Consider the following 20346-nt stretch of genomic DNA (forward strand, 5'->3'; position numbering starts at 1 on the left):
TGCATATATATAATTATCTTACTCTCTTCTATGAATGAGATAGGTACTGTGTTCCAATCCTGAGTCATGGCAACCGGGTAAGAGCGTTGCCCAAGGCTGTAGCCACCCCGCCGGCAGGATCAATAACAGCTGCAGTGGCGGCGGCGGACTAGGCGGCCGTGGTTCAGGCTGGGGCTGAGAGGCTGAGCCAACAATTCAGGCCGTTCCATGATCATGAATGACGAGGTGGTTGAAATTTCATGGCGTCCAAAAATGACCTTCAAGAATCTCTGCACATCTGTCTTGAGACTCACGTCCTTAGTGCTAGCAAGCACTCGAGCTCTTGTTCAAAAAACTTAGAACCAAAATAGGTACGAGGTTATCCTCACCCAGTCTGGCTACCTGCCTTCTTCAGTCACTGCTTATCGATAAGGGAGATCAGTGGTTACACAAAGAAATTGCAAGCTTTCGATAAGCCAATCTACTTTGAAGCACTTTCATTCTTCTGTCTTGCAGATTGGTTATCTGCCTAGCTTGAGTACCGGGAAACTAAACACTCCTGATGTGGTTGGTTGTGAGATGCCTGGTTCTGATTCATAGACATTGCTGACAGTATTTTAGCCGTTATTTTAGGTGTTCCTTACTTTCAAAGACACATCATTGCAAGGTCACAAGCGCCTTCAAGAAAGACAAGGTGTATACCTACATACTTGTTCGATTGTTGCACATTGGTATGTAGGTATCTCAACATCGCTTCTGCGGGGTGAGTCACTGCCGGTAGTACTCTAGTCCCTCTCTCTCTGAGTGCATACACACCAGTCTTTCAAAGATCTCTCGGAGCTATCGTCTAGGTGGTGACTTATACCAAGAATGCGGTTCTGAACGATATTGATGGTGCATGTACGATGACGGTGTGTGCGTCTACATGCAGTGCCCAAAATTCCAGCGCCGCTCCTACAGAAGAAGGTCATCCCAAGGCTGCCCAGATGAATGCAGCTGCAGCGGGGTCAGCATGTGAGAAAAAGGAGTGCCGAAGCAGATGGTCTTCTCGCCTCTAAGTTAATATAAAGACTCTCCTAGCCCTACTCTATTCTTCATTTTTATTCACAACCAACACGCATATCAGCATTAGACCATTGGGTATTCCTTGGCCATTGCTCAATTAAAACATGGAGAGCTTCAATGCCTCTACGTCCATGCCGGCGGCCCATGGAGCGCTTCCACTCGCATTGAACATGGTGCCCGGGTATTATTCTCTCGTCGCGCTTTTCAACTACTTTGGTCTCACGATGCCGTCCATCGTAACCTTCTTTCTGATAACAACCGCCGCCGCTGCCAGCTGGCAGTACTGGTACGACTTCCTGACAATGCTGACATTCCGCTTCTTGATGTCGACAGCGCAGATTCGGTCGCGCGACGACCTATACGAGCACTTGATGGCCTGGATCGCGGGACAAGAATTTGCAAACTCCACAAAGTACTTCGTGGCTGGTATGGCGTTTGGATCTCTACAGCAAGAGAATGAACACACAGACGAGGAAGAGTCAGGAAATGGCCTGAGCCCCTGGGAGATGTTGAGACGTGCACCCCTGCAGTTCACTCCAGCTCCAGGATTGCATCAGTTTCGTTACAAGGGGAGAATAGTGTTGTTAAGGCGCGTGCTCGAAGAAGGAAAGGATTGTTGGTGGCCACAAGAGACTATAGAACTCTCCACGTTCGGTACTTCTCCCAAGTTATTAAAGGAACTTCTTCACGAAGCTCGTCTCCGGTTTTTAGAGAAAGACCGTAGTAAGACCATCGTATACCGCCCAACAGTCGGCACTCAGCTCGGCCAACCTCCTAACTGGACTCGCTGCCTCGCCAGGCCGAGCAGACCCCTATCAACCGTTGTTCTAGACGAACACCAAAAAGAAATGTTCGTTGATGATATCAGAGATTATTTAGAGCCTGATACCAGAAGATGGTATGCCGATCGAGGAATTCCATACAGACGTGGCTATCTTCTTCATGGTCCTCCTGGCACCGGAAAGAGTTCTTTGAGCTTTGCTGTCGCCGGAAAATTTGGATTAAAGATATATGTGCTCAGCTTAGCGAGTAAATCGCTCACAGAGGAGGGTTTGGCTGGGCTTTTCGAGGGGCTTCCTAGAAAGTGTGTAGTGTTGCTGGAGGACGTGGACACTGTGGGGATCGCGCGGGTACAAAAGACAGAAGAAACCACATCTGAAGGGACCGAAACGGCATCGAAGAAGGAAGAATCAGATAACAGCAAGAAGGGGATATCCTTTTCTGGTCTCCTCAACGCCATCGACGGTGTTGCCTCTCATGAAGGTCGAATTCTCATCCTAACTACTAATCATCCAGAGAAGTTGGATCCTGCACTTATTAGACCTGGTAGGGTTGATATGAAAATACACTTCACACTTGCTGGGAAAGATGCTGTCGGCGGGCTCTTCGAGCGCATGTTTGAAGACTATTCATCGCGCTCTTGCTCTGACTCAACTTCGTCAGATTCATCCTCCTCCGATACCAAAACCCCGCCCTCTTCTGCTTCTTCTGAATGCGGCCTAGAAAAGAAAGAGACTCGAGAGGATGAAGTTGCAAAGGCTATTGCTAGGAAACAAAGATTGAAAGAAATGACGACAGAATTCGTAAAGCTGATCCCCGACCTTACATTCTCGCCGGCTGAAATCCAGGGATATTTGCTGCAACACAAAAATCGTCCAGAGCGAGCGCTGGAGAGAACAGAACTATGGGTCAAGGAGAGGCTTGAGGCTCGGGCCGCGGGCAGAATTGATTGAGTGAGGACTTTCTTTTCTTTTAGGGCCTAGGAATCAAAGTGAAGGTTCTGGGATGAGAGGTGGTTTCGGTAATTTTATGATAGATATTCAATGACGGCGTTTGTTGGGTACAGGGTTTTCCTTGTGTTTTATCTGTCAATTGATTCTTATATACCAGCATTGGTACCCACCTACATGCTTGTATCTTGTGTTCTGTTCATATGTCCTGCGTTTTTCTTCTGAGGGGTAAATAGGATGAAATTGAATGGCGAGAGATGTATCCTAACAACGCGGTGACATAGCCGCGTCGGAGGCGAATTAAAAATCATTTCCAGTAAGAACATTGTTCATCCGCCCTACTTTAATTAGGTGCAGAATTCCTTTTCGGGATGCAGTATATCACATCCAGTGCGCCACCCTGCATACTCTGACCATTGTCTGGGGTTCCCGCTCTACTTCCGCCGGAATTGTTATGTGTCGTATTGTACCTACATACCAGCCATGTATCTTAGTAATGTATTCTTGGTACATATGTACATATATAGCATGCAATATGGATTTAAACTATCTGATCACATGTATACATGTATATATACTTTAAGGTCGAAATGGGGAAGAAATAAGCGTTAGTAAAGGCTTAAATAATCGTTATATAATCGTTATTTAACCGTTATTGATGGATAACGCTTATTTCCTGTATAATTGCTTAATAAGCTCTTGGATTGGATAATTAATAGCTACAAAAACGATTATTTGATAATAATAATTATGCCCATGATAGTGGAAAAAAGAAAAGGGGGGAGTTGAACCCAGAGCCTTGCAGGTAGCATATACCTCATACTACCCACAGAGCCATGGGAGAACTGAAATTCCGGTGCTGGAACTCATATAGAGGCTAGATAGCCGATAAAATGCTAGTAAAATTCGAATTTTAAGCGTTATATAAGCCTTATTCACAAAAAAACCATGTTTGATGAATAAGAGAGATCTGGTATAAGGGCTTATACAAGTCTTATTTTAGGCAGACCCTTAGAAAAAATAGAGCTTTAAATCCAAATAATGCTAAATCTACCAAAAAACACTTATTTAAGCCTTATTTGTAGTAAATCGTTACTGGAGGCTTATTTTTTCCCCCATTTCGACGGTAATGTATATAGCGTTGAATTTACTAAGTATGTGTGCTTTTATCAAAACTGGAAATCAACTAAAATTCAAGTACGTAAACATATGTATGTATTTAGTTGTTGAGCTTGATATCTTAAGTCACTATTACAAGTAGGTATGTAGACAATTTATTCGGAATTCAGTAAGCCCATACTTGGTCAGCTTGGCTCATGAACTCGATAATATCCCATCAGCTGCAGTAGTCAGATCTTACTTACCAATAAGTGAATATAGTGTAGGATTAACACATACCTAGCTACATGGTTATATAGGCTTTATCAATTGAGACCTTCCAGCTGGTATATATATGTACCTAAGTACATGTACTTATGTATTTTGCTGCGCTTTTGCGATGCAATAATTTCTATGTGTGTACTCGCGGCAGGTAATAAGTACCCGAAAATGCACGTCCTAATCTGCAATTTCCATTGGAGTAGAAGTCAAAAATACACCAAAAGCTTGCAGCTGCATATTCGGGTACTTCATGCCTGTCGTGAGTACATATGTAGGTACAGCACCGCGGATACAGGGATCTGAAGATCATAATCATTTACACTATGCATATTTATTTCCGATTCCGATAAGTTATATAAACCAACAGCAGCCGGTCTAGTTTATCCTCGTCCATCAAGTGTTCTCGTTCCCAGAATGTGCATACTCCACGATATCCGACGCCCTGAACTTACATCACTATCTCAAAGGTGAACTGCCCCGACATTTCCAATAGACCCATGATTCGTGTGCGGTTATACTTTATACGGTTCTGCCAAATTGGTTATCCACGTCCGGCTCCGAGTTATCACGAGGATCGACGCCTTGCTCTTGTCATACAAATAATCACGCTCTCTCGCTGTCTTAGGTAAAGAGCTTCGCTTGAGATAGTAACACCGCGTCCTCCGGGTCAACGGGTTCACAGTTAACTGGTAGAGCGTCATGCCGCTTCTTCGCAATCAATGTTGATATCATTGGTAAGACCATGCAGGAAAGAGCCGACTTTCAAGGAACAAATAACTACTCGCGCGGCCGGTTTGAAGCCACCCAAAGAACTATGGCGAGTGATCTGGCAGCCAATAAGAGATCGCCTTTTTGCACTCTTTAGATCAATTGCCTTTTATATGAGCGGCTTCAATCCGGCAGCGCGAGTAGAGTTCGAGCATCAGATTATATTATGACCCAGCACCAAGGGAGAGGGTGTAGTAGATATATAATATATAACGATACAGGATTGTGAAAAAGTGCCGAACCAAATCGGCATCCTAGCCGGCCACTACACTATCCCTTGGACGGATGAAACTCTCAAATTCGCAGCCTGGACCGTGCACGCACTTAGTCAGGTAACCTTCTTGCTTTTTGTGTGCGGTCATAATAATACAGCCAATCAAAAATCAGCACGAGTTACTGGATAGGGCTAGTATTAGCTGAAAGAGGGAAGCTGCGAATTTGAGAGTTTCATCCGTCCAAGGGATAGCTAAGCTGCCTATAAGTAATACCGAAGTCTCACAGCAACCCCTCAAATTTAGTACTGGTTATAATTACTTGTATACATATCGACCTTTATATGGCCATGATCATACTAATATTTGAGCTATCATTATCACTAATACTGCTTGTATCCACTGCTTATACTACCAATCATGTATTTATTTGTATTGCCAATAAGTATTATTCGAATCTAAAATAATCTAGATACAATTAAGTACATTAATACGTATGTAGTCGAACTCGAAGCCAATCTCTATATCTAGCTTTACCCCATGGCCAGTCTCCTTGATGTCTAAAATATTGAAGACATTTAACAAGACAACTACAATACTATCTATCTTCTTAAAATCACGTACTGTATGAAGGGCAAGAGGATTGGGTTGCACTTAATTAGCTTTCATATACATAAAAACCAGCATTAATGGCCGGTTTGTAGCTGTTATAGAAGGCTTTCACTATAGACAATTGCAAGCTAATATGAGAGAAAGCTATATATCCCCGCTAGAAAGTAACTATAGAAAAGCATTTTATGTCTCCAGTACTTGACCCGGAAAAAAGTACAAACTAAACCTCTATATCTAATCAGCTACAGAGCCAAGACTTATGTAATCTCTACCCACATGTACTGGTACTGGGCAACGAATCAAATTGCAAAGCGATAGGGTACTTGGTCTATAAAGTATATCATTTAATTAGGCTAGCGCGATGCATGTGAAAAGGCTTAACTTTCTCTATCCTGCTCGACCCGGGCCCTCCGTGTCTTTCCTGCATGCTATGTAGTTCTTTATTCGAGACCCATTACCCTACAGAGCGCATCTAAACTTCCTGGTCGTCTCTTGATCATGACTCTTCCTCTGGTCACCGATCAAGTTACTCACACGACAGCCCCAGATCAACCAACCATCATAAGTTACTCCAAAAAGAACTAGTGTCATTGTAGTTGTTGAATAGCTCCGGGTACCCTAGACCATTCCTACAGGACGATCAAGCAGATCTAGCAGCGATGCTTTTTATTCAAGAGATAAGTTAATTAACTACATATTCGTTAATTAAAGATAACACACGATAACAAATGAGCCGAGGGGACTACAGCATAATACTTGCTTTCTTTATGAGCTAATCTCTTCAAGTGATATTGTAGCATCAGCTCTGGAAATAAAAACATTTAATCCGTGAAAGGACAGCAGGGCAATCACCCAAAACTCTCGACGACAGAATTTCAGCATTGGACAACCATACAAGATGCGCCATGCCATGGCTGAGAATTCGGGAAATTCGAAGGCCATCGTCTCGAGGGATATGTATGGATTCCATCTACATTATATTACGTATACCAGTGTAGCTAAGCTATTTTGGCCCTAGGCTGCCAGGATAAACCTAATCTTATGAGCTGGGTCAAGTGAAGATAAATCACTTGCTCTTACAACTTGAGTCGTCTCGCGCTAGCGATGCATTGCTTCTTGTAGTCATGATCAGTGATACAATATTATTATCGGTAAAAGACTACAATGTAATGGATTTTTCAGCGTGTATCTAGAATACCAGTACAGCCAAATAAATGCCACAGCTGGTGGGACTTTCTGGGTGCCACAGCTTTAAACTGGTGAGCGGTAGGGTTCGAAGAATGCTTTATTAAATGAACTCTAGCTAGGTACTGCGACAGGAAAACCTTCAATCAGCTGCGACCTTAGACCTTTACAATTAACCTTTGCGACCTTCGACCTTCGACCCTCGAACTTTAACCAGCTTCGACTGAGGAAGAGCTGACCTAAGTGGGGCGTATCTTGTAGGCCTTGAAGTGCACCGCCATATGGATTGGCCATGCATTGTTGATAATGTACTTCGTTGTAATCACGGTGAGGCATACAAGAAGCTTCACCCGATGTGACATTTATTTGGGTGTGGCATCGTAGATACATACAAAAAAAATCCGTGGCATTGTAGTCTTTTACCGTAATATATTATTACCGTAATAACTACACCTTCCTTCCAACTTTTCCAGGATTTCTTGACTCCCAAAACCGTATGAACGCTAATTACTCCATTATTGCGATATTTAGGATAGTCGCTAAAACGTTTACTCGAGGTCGACGAGGAGAGGCTAGTATGAGACATGTGTAAGATCTAGAGCTGCGCCCTAGATCTGTCGGTTTCTTGATGAAGGTCCACCGTAAATGAGGGCCTATCCAACATCTCCCGGCCCCTCTATGCCCAAGACACTCGAACTAGGAATTTCAATTTTATTTTTTTCTGCCAACTTAGGCTCCGTCTCTCAAGGCCTTGGACAACTGACGAACAACCTGGGAGTCGCAATACTCGAAAAACCCAGCGCCCAATATACCGAGTGATAGATTATGATCATGAGCCTTTTAATTCATATGATGCATGAGCCAAGACATTCTTATTTAAAAAGACTAACACACAGCCCCTTACCAATTTATCACTGACACTCAGGTTTTTAACCACAAACCTGGGTTCTAAGCTAGGACCGTGCAAACTTACACGAGAGACACGGGCCGGGTGCGCACGGTCGGGATTTGGGGATTTGACGTTTGACATATACAAGGCATACCGTTCGAGTATCCCGCCAACTAGGTACCGCCATAACTCGAAAAAATTGGCTAGCTTCTAGAGATCAAAATTACTTGTATGGGAGACTTCTGATGTAGATCGATGCCATTCAATCAATCACTCGAGCGATAATTCCTGGCCGGAGATAGCCAATTTTTCATAGCGTTTCTGAGCACGACCGCTATTACATACCATATAGAAGCGCTCCAAGTCCACCTTTTTGTATACAGTCGTGTTCGGAAACGTCGTGAAATTAGTAGGACGGGCAGGTACATATGCAGGACTCTTCGCGGATTTCATGCATGTCAGATAGGTACCTAATTCTATCCGAGTTCATGATTCCTCTCCGCCGAGCCGTCTATTAGAAGCTCATAAGGTATTTTAATTCGGCCCCGTGCCGGGGATTCTCAGTCCGAATCTCCTGCCTTTTGACGGACCTCTAAATCTCTTCGTTCATGCCCGAGCTTCACAGTAATTAACCGAGAACTGGCGTGGTGATACTCAATAACGTAACTACAATAGGGAGTGGATAGTCTCCAGGAGAAGAAAGATCTGCTGAAAAAGAGGCCACAAACTGTGACTTAAAGCCTAAAGAGGTTCGCGGAGTCTGGGTTAGGTGTACTAACGATCAGAGTCGCTGGTACTGATAGCGCTTTAGCGTGAAAACGAACGAAGGGATAGTCTGTCCACTCCTTTCTTTTAAGTTCTACGGTGGGTTCGCGGGTTCATGTGGTTATTGGACTAAACCACCCTCTAACTATCGGTCAAAGAATGAGCTATGCGGCGCGTGAATCAAAGTATACGTAGATCAAGGTCTCATAAGTCATCGAACTAGCCGTCTCACCGAGATCATTCCCCCCTCAATTGCAAGAATCAATGAAATATGCCCCCTTTATGCACGCCAAGACTGTAGTTAATGTTAACAGTCCCATGCTTTTTGATCTGAATCAATCTTCGGGCAGTCGATCTCTCCCTGTGCACGTGGCTTCTCCCTCTGCACGTGGCTTCTCCCTCTGCACGTGGATTTCGGAACCTAGCTAGGGATATTTACTTGTTGCATGCCGGCCTATTGATAATTCATTTGTGTCCCGTATGCCATGTGGGGGGATTTTCCAAACTGTCGGTTTGCCCCATCCTAGTGATTAATCTTCAATCTTACGACGAAATTATCTAGACTTCCTGAATTCTAAGAAACCCCAAAGTCTAGTTGATATATCCGAGTGATTTTCTATGAGCGTATCTCTGGCTAAATTCAAGCCCGAGATAGTTACATAGATGCCGAATAACAGAACCAACAGCCGAAACATGCAGGGCATTATAGTAGGAACTTCCTAGTTTGCCTAAAAAGTGATCTTCAAGTCAAAAGGATAGACGTTCAAGGGTATTGTTCCCCCTGTCTCCGGGCGCACTTAATTGCCGTTTAGGTACAATTATGCTTCTGTCTGAGGTCTTGGCTAATCCCTCGACCCTTTTTAACAGATATCTAATTGACATCTTTGTCCTAAACTTCTCAATTCCTAAATACCCGCTGTAATGACGGCCCAACATAGTATTGATGGAGCCCAAAAGAGTTTGAAGTAGGCAGTGATTATAATCTGCATCTATGGTCCTGCATGTAGTTTATAGAAGGTATGTATGTACAAGGCATGCCGTAGGTATCTTTCTAGGATTACTAAATTCAAATCTTTATGGCAGTTGGTAAATTATAAACGAACTCTCTTTTTTAAAAATGCCACATGACTTATCCAATCGAAAACTGATATACATAGATTACAACCCCGATACACACGAAATAAACGAAATGCAAGCCGGGAATCTTACACGCATTTACGATCTACACATAAATCTAACGACCCTTTACCTTCTATCTCATTCTTCCACTCCCGCTTTCTACTCGAAGCGCGCCGAGCCTCATGCTCAGGCTTCAGAGTGGCAGAGATGCATCCGATATGTCCGTACCACATATTGCATGAGGTATGCGTGTCCAATTAATTACTCTCAGGAAATTCTGCACATCTGCGTTAATAGTAGCCGTCGCCACGGGGTGAGGACGAACACTGGGTGAAGACGAATAAGGGTTAACTTCTCAATGTGGCAAGCTGCCAAAGCGATCTGTTCGTCTACACCCAGTGTTCGTCCTCACCCCGTGAACGACTGTACCGGGGCCGTGAGAATCGGATCTTGAAACGGTTCAGGTTTGAGTTTGTGGAGAAGGATTAGGCCCTTTGCGCAGACAGAGCTGGCTCTCAGGTTGATAGGAGGATCGGCGCCAATCAGATTACTGGAATTTGGAGCTGGAGTCCTTTGCGCAAAGGGCCTAATATAATAGACGCTGACATGCAGATTATAGTGGGTCCGGAGCAATTGCCCTAATTATAAGGAAGGAGACTGTATGAATTCATCATTGAGATCGTGTTAAAGCCCCGTCGGGCCTTATATTGCTGAATGGGCGATCTCAACCAAGGCCCTGTGAATGGATAGACCTCCCAAAAGACGGTTATAAGCGGATAAAGATCGATACTGTGACGAATTCAAACATCATCATCATCTCAATCGTTCACACAACAAAGAGGCGCTTTAAACATGGCATGATCGAAGATGATGAACCCTGAGATGATATTAGAATATCGATCCATATGCATATGTACATCAAAAAGGTCGAACAATCTGTAACCCTTAGAAGATAAGGCTTTTACTCAATCGTTCATGATTTCAGACTAAAAGTCGCTTTAAACGTGGCATATAATAGATAAAACGTGGGATCAGTCCAATCTGCTAAGGCTGTAGTCATGATCGACGGGATATATATTGGTTAAAAAACAGGAATGTTGTTTATCCTACTGCAAGAGCGGATGCGACACGTTTTAAAATACCGGTACGCCAACTTCGGACGATCTATAACCCTTAGAAGGCAAGGCTTTTAATGATTAAGGATGAACTGTTTGTCTTTTGGTTTTGCGTACCTCGTCCAACCGAACAGGCCCTGATTGTTTTGTATTTTACTCACTGCGGAAAAACTGAGACACGCAAAGTCAAAATTTTATTTTGAGTGAGTGGTATCTGGGGTTAATAGTAAAACAGTAAGCTGTTGTATTAACTAATACTAGTATTTCGCTGACGTTTTTGAACTGGGCCATTATTGCATACACCCAAAATCATGAGCTTGGCGTATTTTTGTATGGCATGCAATATCAGTCGCGTCCACAAACGTCAGAGAAATACGAGTACATGTAGTTACCCGTAGGAGTACTAGTCGACCCATAACCAGCTGCTAGTGAGCCCTACTAATGCTTGTTTTAGCCGCGCTAAACCGTTTGGGTATTAATTCAAAAGCTTAACCCGTTGCCTAAAATAACGTTTTATTGACAACCTCACAACTCCAAAAATCGACGAATGCTTTGACAACTGCCGTACTTACTCTTAGGGCATCGGCTCGGGTATTTGAAAGGCCTGGGCTCAAGCATCGTCAGGGTGTGCAGCAAGGCGCGTGTAAGAAAAAAGCAAACTTTGTTGTTGCACACCTGAGTACGGTATATGTTATAACGTCCAGCGGCCAGGTATGGTGTCTTACTAACATCTAGAAATTACGTGCCAAGAGTTATCTAGGACTAGGAAAAGTACTTCTTTTGACCATACAAGCGACATTGTCCCTGTCAAAATATTTTTATAATTCAACAACGAAGAATAATTTTAAAAATCCGAGTAGATAGAATGATAGATCAGGTAAAACTGAGTAGATCTATCTCATAAAATTAAAAATATGTCTGGTGGTTGATAGGCTATAAGCGGTCAAAGTTGAGGTGTCGAAACTACTCCCTGACAAGGCTTCCCCACCATATTACTATTCTTTTAGAAAATAACTAGACAGTTGAGAGGTCTCAAGCCCGTGCCTTGCTTCAAGGCTAACTGGTATGTAGAGCACCTACCTACTTTATAATTCTAGGTAGTACTACACGAGAAGGGATCTGACAGCTGCAAGGTGGCGGATATCGCTAGATGAGGCTTGTAGAGCCAGTTGGTATTCTTAATTGTTTTTTCTGTGGAGGCAAGAAAGCCATGGGTAGAAATTACTAGATTAGTGATTGAACCCAATTGGTCCAAAGGACGCATGATAGCTAAGCACCACTGTCAAGGCTTTTTATTACTTTCTTTAGGGGGTGGATGGAAATAAAAAAAAAAGGGCTTTAGGGAGGGGGAGTCATTATACACATCTTTTAGCTAATGTAATTGGTCTCATTACAGGAATCCTAACTTTTGCACGTATCAGGATTCCAATACCAAACTGCCCCTTAGACTGGCAGTACATATAGACCGAATGTCTGAGTAAGGTCAGAATCCTTTCTTTAAAGCCCCAATTATTCCCACCCTCATCCACATTTTTAACCAAGAAGTCAATAAATATACTAAAGAAACAACTCACCATTCTCTGCGATTGATATCGCTAATCCAAAGCCATGCTGCTAGAGAACCTCTCCACCATTCTCGCCATCTTCTGGCAAAACAAACTCCTTCTCTCCCTCGCTCTCATCGTCTACCTTTTGCTCAAGCAAACCTACCAATTTATAAATTCCCCTTTCCGCGCCCAGCGCATCCCCGGACCATTCCTTGCGTCCTTCACCAACCTCTACAGGTCCTATCGTACCATTACCGGAACATGGCACCGGGACATAATGGAACTCCATCTCAAGTACGGTCCTGTAGTGTGGATTGCCCCCGACGAGGTGTCATGCTCGGATCCATACCTCAGGAATGTCATTTATGGTTTCGCCAACGACAAGCGCGAAGAGACTTTCTTCAAGAAGGCACCATTATATGAGACAGGAAGTGTCAATGAGGATTTCAGCTTCCTGTTTGAGCGGGACCCGGAGAAAGCGAGGTTAGGAAAGAGGTTGATGTCGCATGTCTACTCGGAAACTGCATTGAGCGGTTTAGAGAAGAATTTTGACCAAGCCATCGACGAGTTCGTACAAGGCGTTGAGAAGCATGTTATCCAGCCTGGTAAAGTGTGCAACTTGACACAGTGGGTAGAGTACTATATCTGGGATGTAACTGCGCAAATTGCTTGTAATAACTCCAACGGATTCTGTCTGGCCGGAGAGGACCACTTTGGAACCCTTTATGGGATTAAGCTTATCCTCAGCGTTGTGGGTTGGCTTTTGCCGACTCCTCAAGCTCTGATGATAACTACTAGATGGATACGCAGAATGCTATTAGTCTCCTGGTTAGACCAGCTGTTTTATACGGGCATGGGAATTGGAGAGAAGAAGTGGAAGGTGCCATTGGAGGTGTGTATACATCAGCTTTATTGAGTAATGTGGAGATGTGATAACTGACAGTTGACTTTGTGTCTGTATAGGAACGTATTGACGAGGTCAGAACTGAAAATCCGGACCATCTTTTGGCGAAGTTCCACTCCGCTCAAGCATCCATGCGAGACCATTACCCCCTAGGCGACACCGTACAAGGTACCACAGTCCAGTACTTCAACCTCATGGCTGGCGCCGTCGGGGTCACACCTCACCCAAGCATTACAGCCATCCACCATCTCCTGCAAAACCCCACCGCGCTCTCAACTGTTCGTGCCGAGCTCGCAGCTCTCCCTAAGGCGGTCACATTCGCAGACTTCATCCACCTTGGCGGTTCCAACAAGATCCCCTATCTTGAAGCCGTCATAAACGAAGCTACTCGTATCTGTCCAGCTGTTGGTTTTTCTCTTTCCCGTACCTCACCTCCAGCGGGCTGCCAGCTGAACCAATTTTTCGTTCCACCGGGATATACCGTCGGTATGTCGGCATGGGCAGTCAACTTCGATCAGGGTTATTTTGGAGCCGACGCAGCGGAGTTTAAACCTGAGCGATGGTTAGGTGTTGATGAGCATGGAAGGAAGAGAGCCAATAAGATGGAGGCCGGGTGGTTATCATTTGGAGCTGGTGGGAGGGTTTGCATTGGAAGGCATCTGGCAATGTTCTTGATGGTGAAATTGGTGGCAACTATTGTGGCGAGGTGGGAGCTGGAGGAGGTAGAGGCGCCCAAGGAGAGGTTTGCGATGGTGGTAGAGATGCAGAGAATGATGGTCAAGATTAAGGAAAGAGCAGTTGAAGGCTAAATATTTTTGTTAGTCTATAGCCTTCTGTACATAATTTATATATATGCGGCAAAACTTATCAAAATTTCACTTGTCGCGGGACCCGGGAAACGCTAGAATATATAGAATCCAGGAGATTGGAATTGTTTTTTCACTTTTTTCATCCTATAGCTCTGTTTTTGATGGGGTGGAACTATGTCAGGTTTTGCTGTATGTCCTGTACCAGCCACCACCAAATACCATTGGTCCACAAGTTGCCTACTATAACCGATAAGTTATCTATTAGTTTTATTCAGAAAATAGATCCCTCTGTTCACAGAAAAAGATGAGCGGATTTTTACCTCTTTGATTTCCTATTTTCATACACATTCACCCGCGTGATAATCAAATCGATCATGCGGAATGTTACAACTAACAGCAATAAAAGTTGCTCCACACATAGATTGAACTAATTACTCTTGCTGAAAATAAAAGCATGTACAACTCTCGTAAGTATTTCAGGTAATGTCTCCCGAGTTTCTAAAACACCCGATTCCATCATTGTGTTATGATGTCAGCAAAGTACTTCTCTGGCAACACTGGACAGTAATTTGGAAGGTATCGATTTCCGCCATTGTGATGGTTATAACGGGGTTGAATTAGCCATCAATAGTTTAAGGATTCAAGCTTAAGAGATCCACTCATAGAAGGATGGTAGGCTTGATTCCGCATGTAGCAGCTAGCAGAATTCAACGGACAGGGGCCGAGATCGAGATTTCCTCGTCCCGGTATGCGGTAAATATTCGCCTGTCATGCCTAAAAACAATTTCTGGGTCTAGATCTGGCTTAAACAGATTATGAGTTTTTTGGATCGTTCTGCATACTCGAGTGATAGCCTGTGATTAAATTTTGCTTACGTGGTAGAAGTCGGATTGGTGTAGTTCATGATACCGCCTGGGCTTTTCCAGCTTTTTAATGTCCAGTTTCAAGGCTTTGTGGGTCATGCTTGTGTCTCGAGGGAAAATAAAACACACCATCTAGATCAGCCCCATGCACAACGAATCAACAATACGACCATCCGCTATCTGAAAGTACAAGAACTTGAGCATGGGTTTATTGCTTTAAAAACGAACACCTCTCTGCGGCCTAGGAGTATCTCGAAGAGAAGCCAGCTGGTGGATGGCCTCGAAGCACGTATTATATCAACACTTCCAAGTAAAAACGAAACGTAGATTTCATCTAATCAAGTAGTTGGATATCAGGCACCTCGACCCTTTGCCTTATCCAATCAAAAAGCAATGGCTTTTGAAAGATACCACAAAGCTGCTCGTTTTTGTTAGTCACAATAGAAAGGGGGGTGCTTTTTGTTGCTAACCTTATGCGAATATCGCACGGGATTCTATAGATGGCATATAATTCGGCGTGGCTCAAACATTTGTAAACACCCCCCCTTCAGCCTGGGCCCATATGAATAGTATGAATTGGCCCATGATGATACATGGGCCCCCGTTCTCACCCACATGCGTTCCAGGCTACTTATTCCTGAACCACCGCCCGTTGAAACCCATTGACGTGAAAGTGAAGTCGATGAGGTTGATTCGATTAATAACGTAAGAAGAGAGGTGAAGAAGACAGATGTAAGAAACAACGAAAGAGATGAGATATCAAGAGGGGTAAACAGTGCTGTCATTATCCAGACCGGCCACCTCTCTTGAAAATATGCGTGCTACCGATGTATCACTTGATCCGTTTAAGTTCCGTTCCCACTGTTCTTCACCTAGATTCTGTGACATCACGCAACACTCTGCAACCTACCTCCACGCGGCCCGCCCACTCCCGTTTACGTTCCCGTGTATAACAGTGTGGGGTTGGAGTTCATCCTTCATATAGTGCACGGGATTCTTTTTGAATATGCTTGATTTAGGACGTTTCATCGGGATCCTTGGTTGGAGTAAGCTTTCACCGGTTCATGCATACCAACTGAAAAAAAATTCTTGATATTCACTTGATTCGTGTACCTAGCACGGCGGCAACGTGCCCACTGCCCAGCGTAGTCGAACCTGTCTATGGCAGAGTGCCATGTTCTTATGGCGGGGTAGCAATAGGTACCTGTATATGTGCATGTAGGTAGGTGCACAGAAAGAACGACATGTAGCACAGAAGGGACTAGCACCCAATAATTCAAAAAGACGGAGAACCATTACATTGAGAGGACGGTCACCCTCGTAGGCCGGACCATACCTAGGATGCGTACGTGTCGATACGGGATTTATAACCTTGTTTACCTCTTCTCTGACATCGCTTGACTTCGTGCTGTGCGATTTGAGGACTCGTGTCCGGTTCAGGCTTGTCTGATAGCACCGATTCATCTACACATTCTGTAGGTCAACTTGTTCGTCGAGTTGTGGCCCATAGGTTCTCCTGTAGCGTGTACTACATGAGGGTTGGTGGGAATGAGAAGATCCGTCCTGTCTTTTCAGGTGCTGTGTCACTGCGGTGGTAGCCATCCAACATTTTTTTAAAAAAGCATATCTTTGTTCCTGGAAGTCGAAACGTCCTGAATTGGCCTAGTGTGGTTGTCATTTCAGTAACCGAGTTTATCCCGCAGTCTCAGGATTCGGAGCCCTCCCGCAACAGCGGCCAGAGCTCAATTTTTCGGTGTTGGATGGCATTGATCCTCTGGTTTTGCTTTTCAACATTCTATAAGGGGAATTGATTACACACATGAATGCTCGTATTGATTCATCGAGGCTCGTGCTTGTGTACTGTTCGTGTTGGGTCGCTTTAGGGCTAAGCGAATTGACGTCTGTCTGTCCGGAGATTTTCATTGCGTGTTTTGGGTGTGCTTATCGGCAGCCCCTTAGCACAGTTACCTACATATTCTGGTCAGAGGACTGAGCGTGCATGTAGGCAGCAAAGTACATAGAGTGCTCTAGAGTAGGTACATACGTAGAGTAGAGTAGAGTAAAATACGACTACCTACATGATGTAGCAGACAGAGTACCTACTCTAGAGTAGGTACATAGAGTAGGTAGAGTACATAGAGTAAGTACATAGAGTAGGTACATAGATCGAGTAGGTACATAGGTACTCCACCTTATCCTACCTAGAGTAAATCTCTACCCCATGTATGTACTAATCTTCGAATTTGGCTTGGTGCAGCCAATAGAAGACTCTAATAATAATCGTTGACCATTCAAGCAAGTCCTAGCTCATATTGGTGTAGTATGCAGAATGTGTGCCTGACTAGCGAATTTTACCGAGCGCCCGCCTATGAGGAATTTGTGCCCCAATCCGACCGGCGGCATGAAAGAAGGGCCAGAAGGACCAATGATTTTTGCTTCGTCTTTGTTTCTTTTCTTCCGGAGCAACACAATTCAGAGGATCGGCTGAAGGTGGATAGAAGGTAACAAATGGAGATGTCGAAACGGCGGGCCGGTTAGATTTGCCAGGATCATGCACAGACGTTGAAGGCATGTGTATGGTACGGTACGGTACGTACTCACCTGTTGCGAGATTGTGGGTGTGCGGTGTGCGGTGCTGCTGTTGTATGGATTTGTGGTGTTGTGTGGTGTGTGTGTGGCGGGCGTGGTGTGCGGGTGGGTGTGTGTGGGCACGCTTCCCAGCTGAGAGGGAATGTGAGAGAGAGTTCCCCCTACCGCGGCCGCACTCAACTCTACGAGGGAATCTCTAATCTCGAGCATAACCTACCCCACTCTACCTTGCAACCCATTCAATGTGCTCCTCCTCCTCCTCCTCCTTCGCTATCTATCATCCATCAACATCCATCCATCCTTCTTCCTTTCTTTTTCCCACACACGGTCCGACAAGTCCTCTTTGAAACTCTCCACATAATCACACCCCTTGAAACCTTCAAAAAAACCAGTCACATCATACCTATCAAATTCATCATGGTTGCACCTGCAGTAGTGGTTGCCTCCTCCCCTGTCGACATCAGCTCGTCATCCAATCAGCAGGGAAAACCGTTGGTAATTAGACAACCAACACAACATTATCCGCACCGTCCAATCCTTGAAGCTCCGTTGGCTTTTTTGCCGACCCCCTGTCATCTCGAAATTCCGCCGCCGTTTAAAGGTGCCGGTGGCCGCCCCGTTTGCGACAGTGCTGCCTGCTCCGCTACTGATTCCGACGTTACTCCTCCTACCACTCCTGCTCTCACCACTGCTACAACAGCAACCACCACCACTACCACTACAACCAACATTACCACAAACAATAAAGATAACAAAATGAAGTTCTCATCATCTACTTCTAACTCTTCCTCCGCCTCGTCCTCCTATACGCACGGGGACTCTCACTTTCCTAGCGCTCACCCCGAGCCGATCCCGTACCTCCCCAACCACCACCATCACCACCACCACCACCACGAGGAGGAGGAGGAAGAAGAAGAAGAGGAACGCGAGCAAGAGCACCAATGTGAACTCGCGCATCAAGAGGAGGAATACGTCGTTCCCTGGCAAGAGGAAATGCGACGCGTTGAAGCCGCCCGCTACCGTCGCGACCAACTCGAAGCCAAACGCATCCGTCAAGCTGCGCAGCGCAAGTTGCAGCAACAGCAGCAGAAACAACAGCAGCAACCGAGGCAATGGGTCTGGGTTGTTGATGAGGAGATTGAGGCAGTGCGGGAGGCCGATGTCATTGTTTCTCGCAACAAGGGGTTCTCCTGGGGCGGCAGGGTCAAGGATGTTTGGAGGAAGGTCTTCAGCGGAAAGAGGAGGCTGAGTGAGCATGAGCTGCCTTTGAAGAGGCAGGAGGCGCTAAGGAAGTTGACTGTCGACTTTTGTAAGTACTCGTCATTTCGTGTGTGCGTTTACGGGATTATACTAATTTTTTTTTTTTGGACAGAAATCAAAGAATCAACATCATGTCGAAAAGGCGGGTGGATTTCTTTGAGGTGACGATGCACTAGCGCGCGCACCGCGATCGACTTGGGGTTCGGAGTTTGGAGTTCAAAAGTCTTCATGCTATATTCAGAGGTAAGCACGCTCAGCCTCATCTGATAAATATTTTATTTTACCCCTTACTGACTTGACCACCCTTAGTTTTATCTCGCCTACATCTACGATGTGGGAATATCAGCATCCCTTTTAATAGCATTTTACTCGCTGGGAAATTGTAAATACATACTCGCGTTAGGGCTAACTATCATTCTTTTAAATACATTTTTTCTCTGTATTTTTTTCTTCTTTTTTTCTTTAGGGATGGGGCTGGGTTACTGGGCTAGGTTGAGCGGGGGTGTATTTACAAAAACTAGGATGGGGATATCGGGTCTGGTGTTTTTCGTTTTGGATGGGTCTTTCTCTTGTTTTTCTTTTGCTGTTTTCTTCTCTCGGTACATACATCTTATTTCTTTTGGCTGGGTTGGCTGGGTTGGTTGGGACATTGGGGAGTACTGTATTTGGGGACGGCATTTCACTACATAGTTACATACATGTACTCGCCTACCTATTGTGTTTTCATAGCTAGGCTTCTCTCTGTTACTTTCTGGGTCTTCGGTTTTACAAAATAGCACACGACACGGGCTGTCGAATTTACTTCTGGTACTGCATCTTCTGGTATTGCTGTTCTCTGTGCACTCTTTCTTCAATGCAAACATGCTGCCACGTACTGGGGGCGCTCCGCAATAGCCTGCCACAGTCGACTCAGATGCCAGGGAGTGTTCGAGTCTGGAGTGGCGCTCGAACGGTGTAGGCACGGTGAATCTGGAAGAGTGGGGTTAATTTAGTTCCCTGTCTTGGATATACCGACCATTGCTGATGCTGTACAACCCACTTCTCCGCCCCCCTCTTTCTGGTCCGAGGATCAACGGCGAGCGCTATAATTATAATCGCATCGTTGAAGGCCGAACCGGCCGCCGAAGAGGGTCATTGTAGGCGTGTACGTAACACCAGTTTAGCGGTGAGTAATTGATATGGGGCCGAGAGTGTTGGTGGTAATGGTGGGATATACGGATTGAAGAGACATGCAGTCATATGCAAGTGACCCCCCCCCTTCTTTTCTTTTTCTCAATCGTCTGGGTTGAACATCTTTAGAGAGATTCCTTCCCACGGGAGCTTCTTGTCCTTAAATTATGGTGTGTAACGTTTGTTGGGGATGGGTGGGGATTGTGCTTGATTTTGTTTAGTCACCCAATATCACTCGATCGGCCATTACTTCCTGCATTTGATTGGTAGATTCATTAGGTGCATATAGACCTCTTCCGACGGACTCACCCTTTTCATGGGTCGCGGATCGATCACCTGTTGAAGCATTCATATCTTATGGCTATTAAAAAGAAACATCCTGTTA

The 20346-nt window shown here is 44.8% G+C and overlaps 4 protein-coding genes across 4 annotated transcripts; 3 read left to right on the forward strand and 1 right to left on the reverse strand.

Annotated features, from left to right (window-relative positions):
• Positions 1–1148: 1148 nt before the first annotated feature.
• On the forward strand, positions 1149–2777 carry H6S33_010401 (uncharacterized protein; the record flags this gene model as incomplete). Its single annotated transcript, XM_044841782.1, has 2 exons — positions 1149–2482; positions 2594–2777. The coding sequence occupies 2 exons, from the start codon at positions 1149–1151 to the stop codon at positions 2775–2777; spliced, it is 1518 nt and encodes a 505-aa protein (XP_044697544.1).
• Positions 2778–12427: 9650 nt separating this feature from the next.
• Positions 12428–14079, forward strand: H6S33_010402 (uncharacterized protein; the record flags this gene model as incomplete). The annotated part of the gene is made up of 2 exons (XM_044841783.1): positions 12428–13258; positions 13330–14079. The coding sequence occupies 2 exons, from the start codon at positions 12428–12430 to the stop codon at positions 14077–14079; spliced, it is 1581 nt and encodes a 526-aa protein (XP_044697545.1).
• A 707-nt stretch (positions 14080–14786) lies between these two features.
• H6S33_010403 (uncharacterized protein) lies at positions 14787–15605 on the reverse strand (the record flags this gene model as incomplete). The annotated part of the gene is made up of 6 exons (XM_044841784.1): positions 14787–14882; positions 14955–15074; positions 15171–15221; positions 15354–15360; positions 15413–15436; positions 15574–15605. The coding sequence occupies 6 exons, from the start codon at positions 15603–15605 to the stop codon at positions 14787–14789; spliced, it is 330 nt and encodes a 109-aa protein (XP_044697546.1).
• A 2343-nt stretch (positions 15606–17948) lies between these two features.
• Positions 17949–19149, forward strand: H6S33_010404 (uncharacterized protein; the record flags this gene model as incomplete). The annotated part of the gene is made up of 5 exons (XM_044841785.1): positions 17949–18743; positions 18806–18840; positions 18904–18952; positions 19015–19034; positions 19101–19149. The coding sequence occupies 5 exons, from the start codon at positions 17949–17951 to the stop codon at positions 19147–19149; spliced, it is 948 nt and encodes a 315-aa protein (XP_044697547.1).
• Between the last annotated feature and the right edge of the window lie 1197 nt (positions 19150–20346).

Source organism: Morchella sextelata (assembly GCF_020137385.1).
Source record: "Morchella sextelata strain SCLS chromosome Unknown scls_4, whole genome shotgun sequence".
Lineage (NCBI taxonomy): Eukaryota > Fungi > Ascomycota > Pezizomycetes > Pezizales > Morchellaceae > Morchella > Morchella sextelata.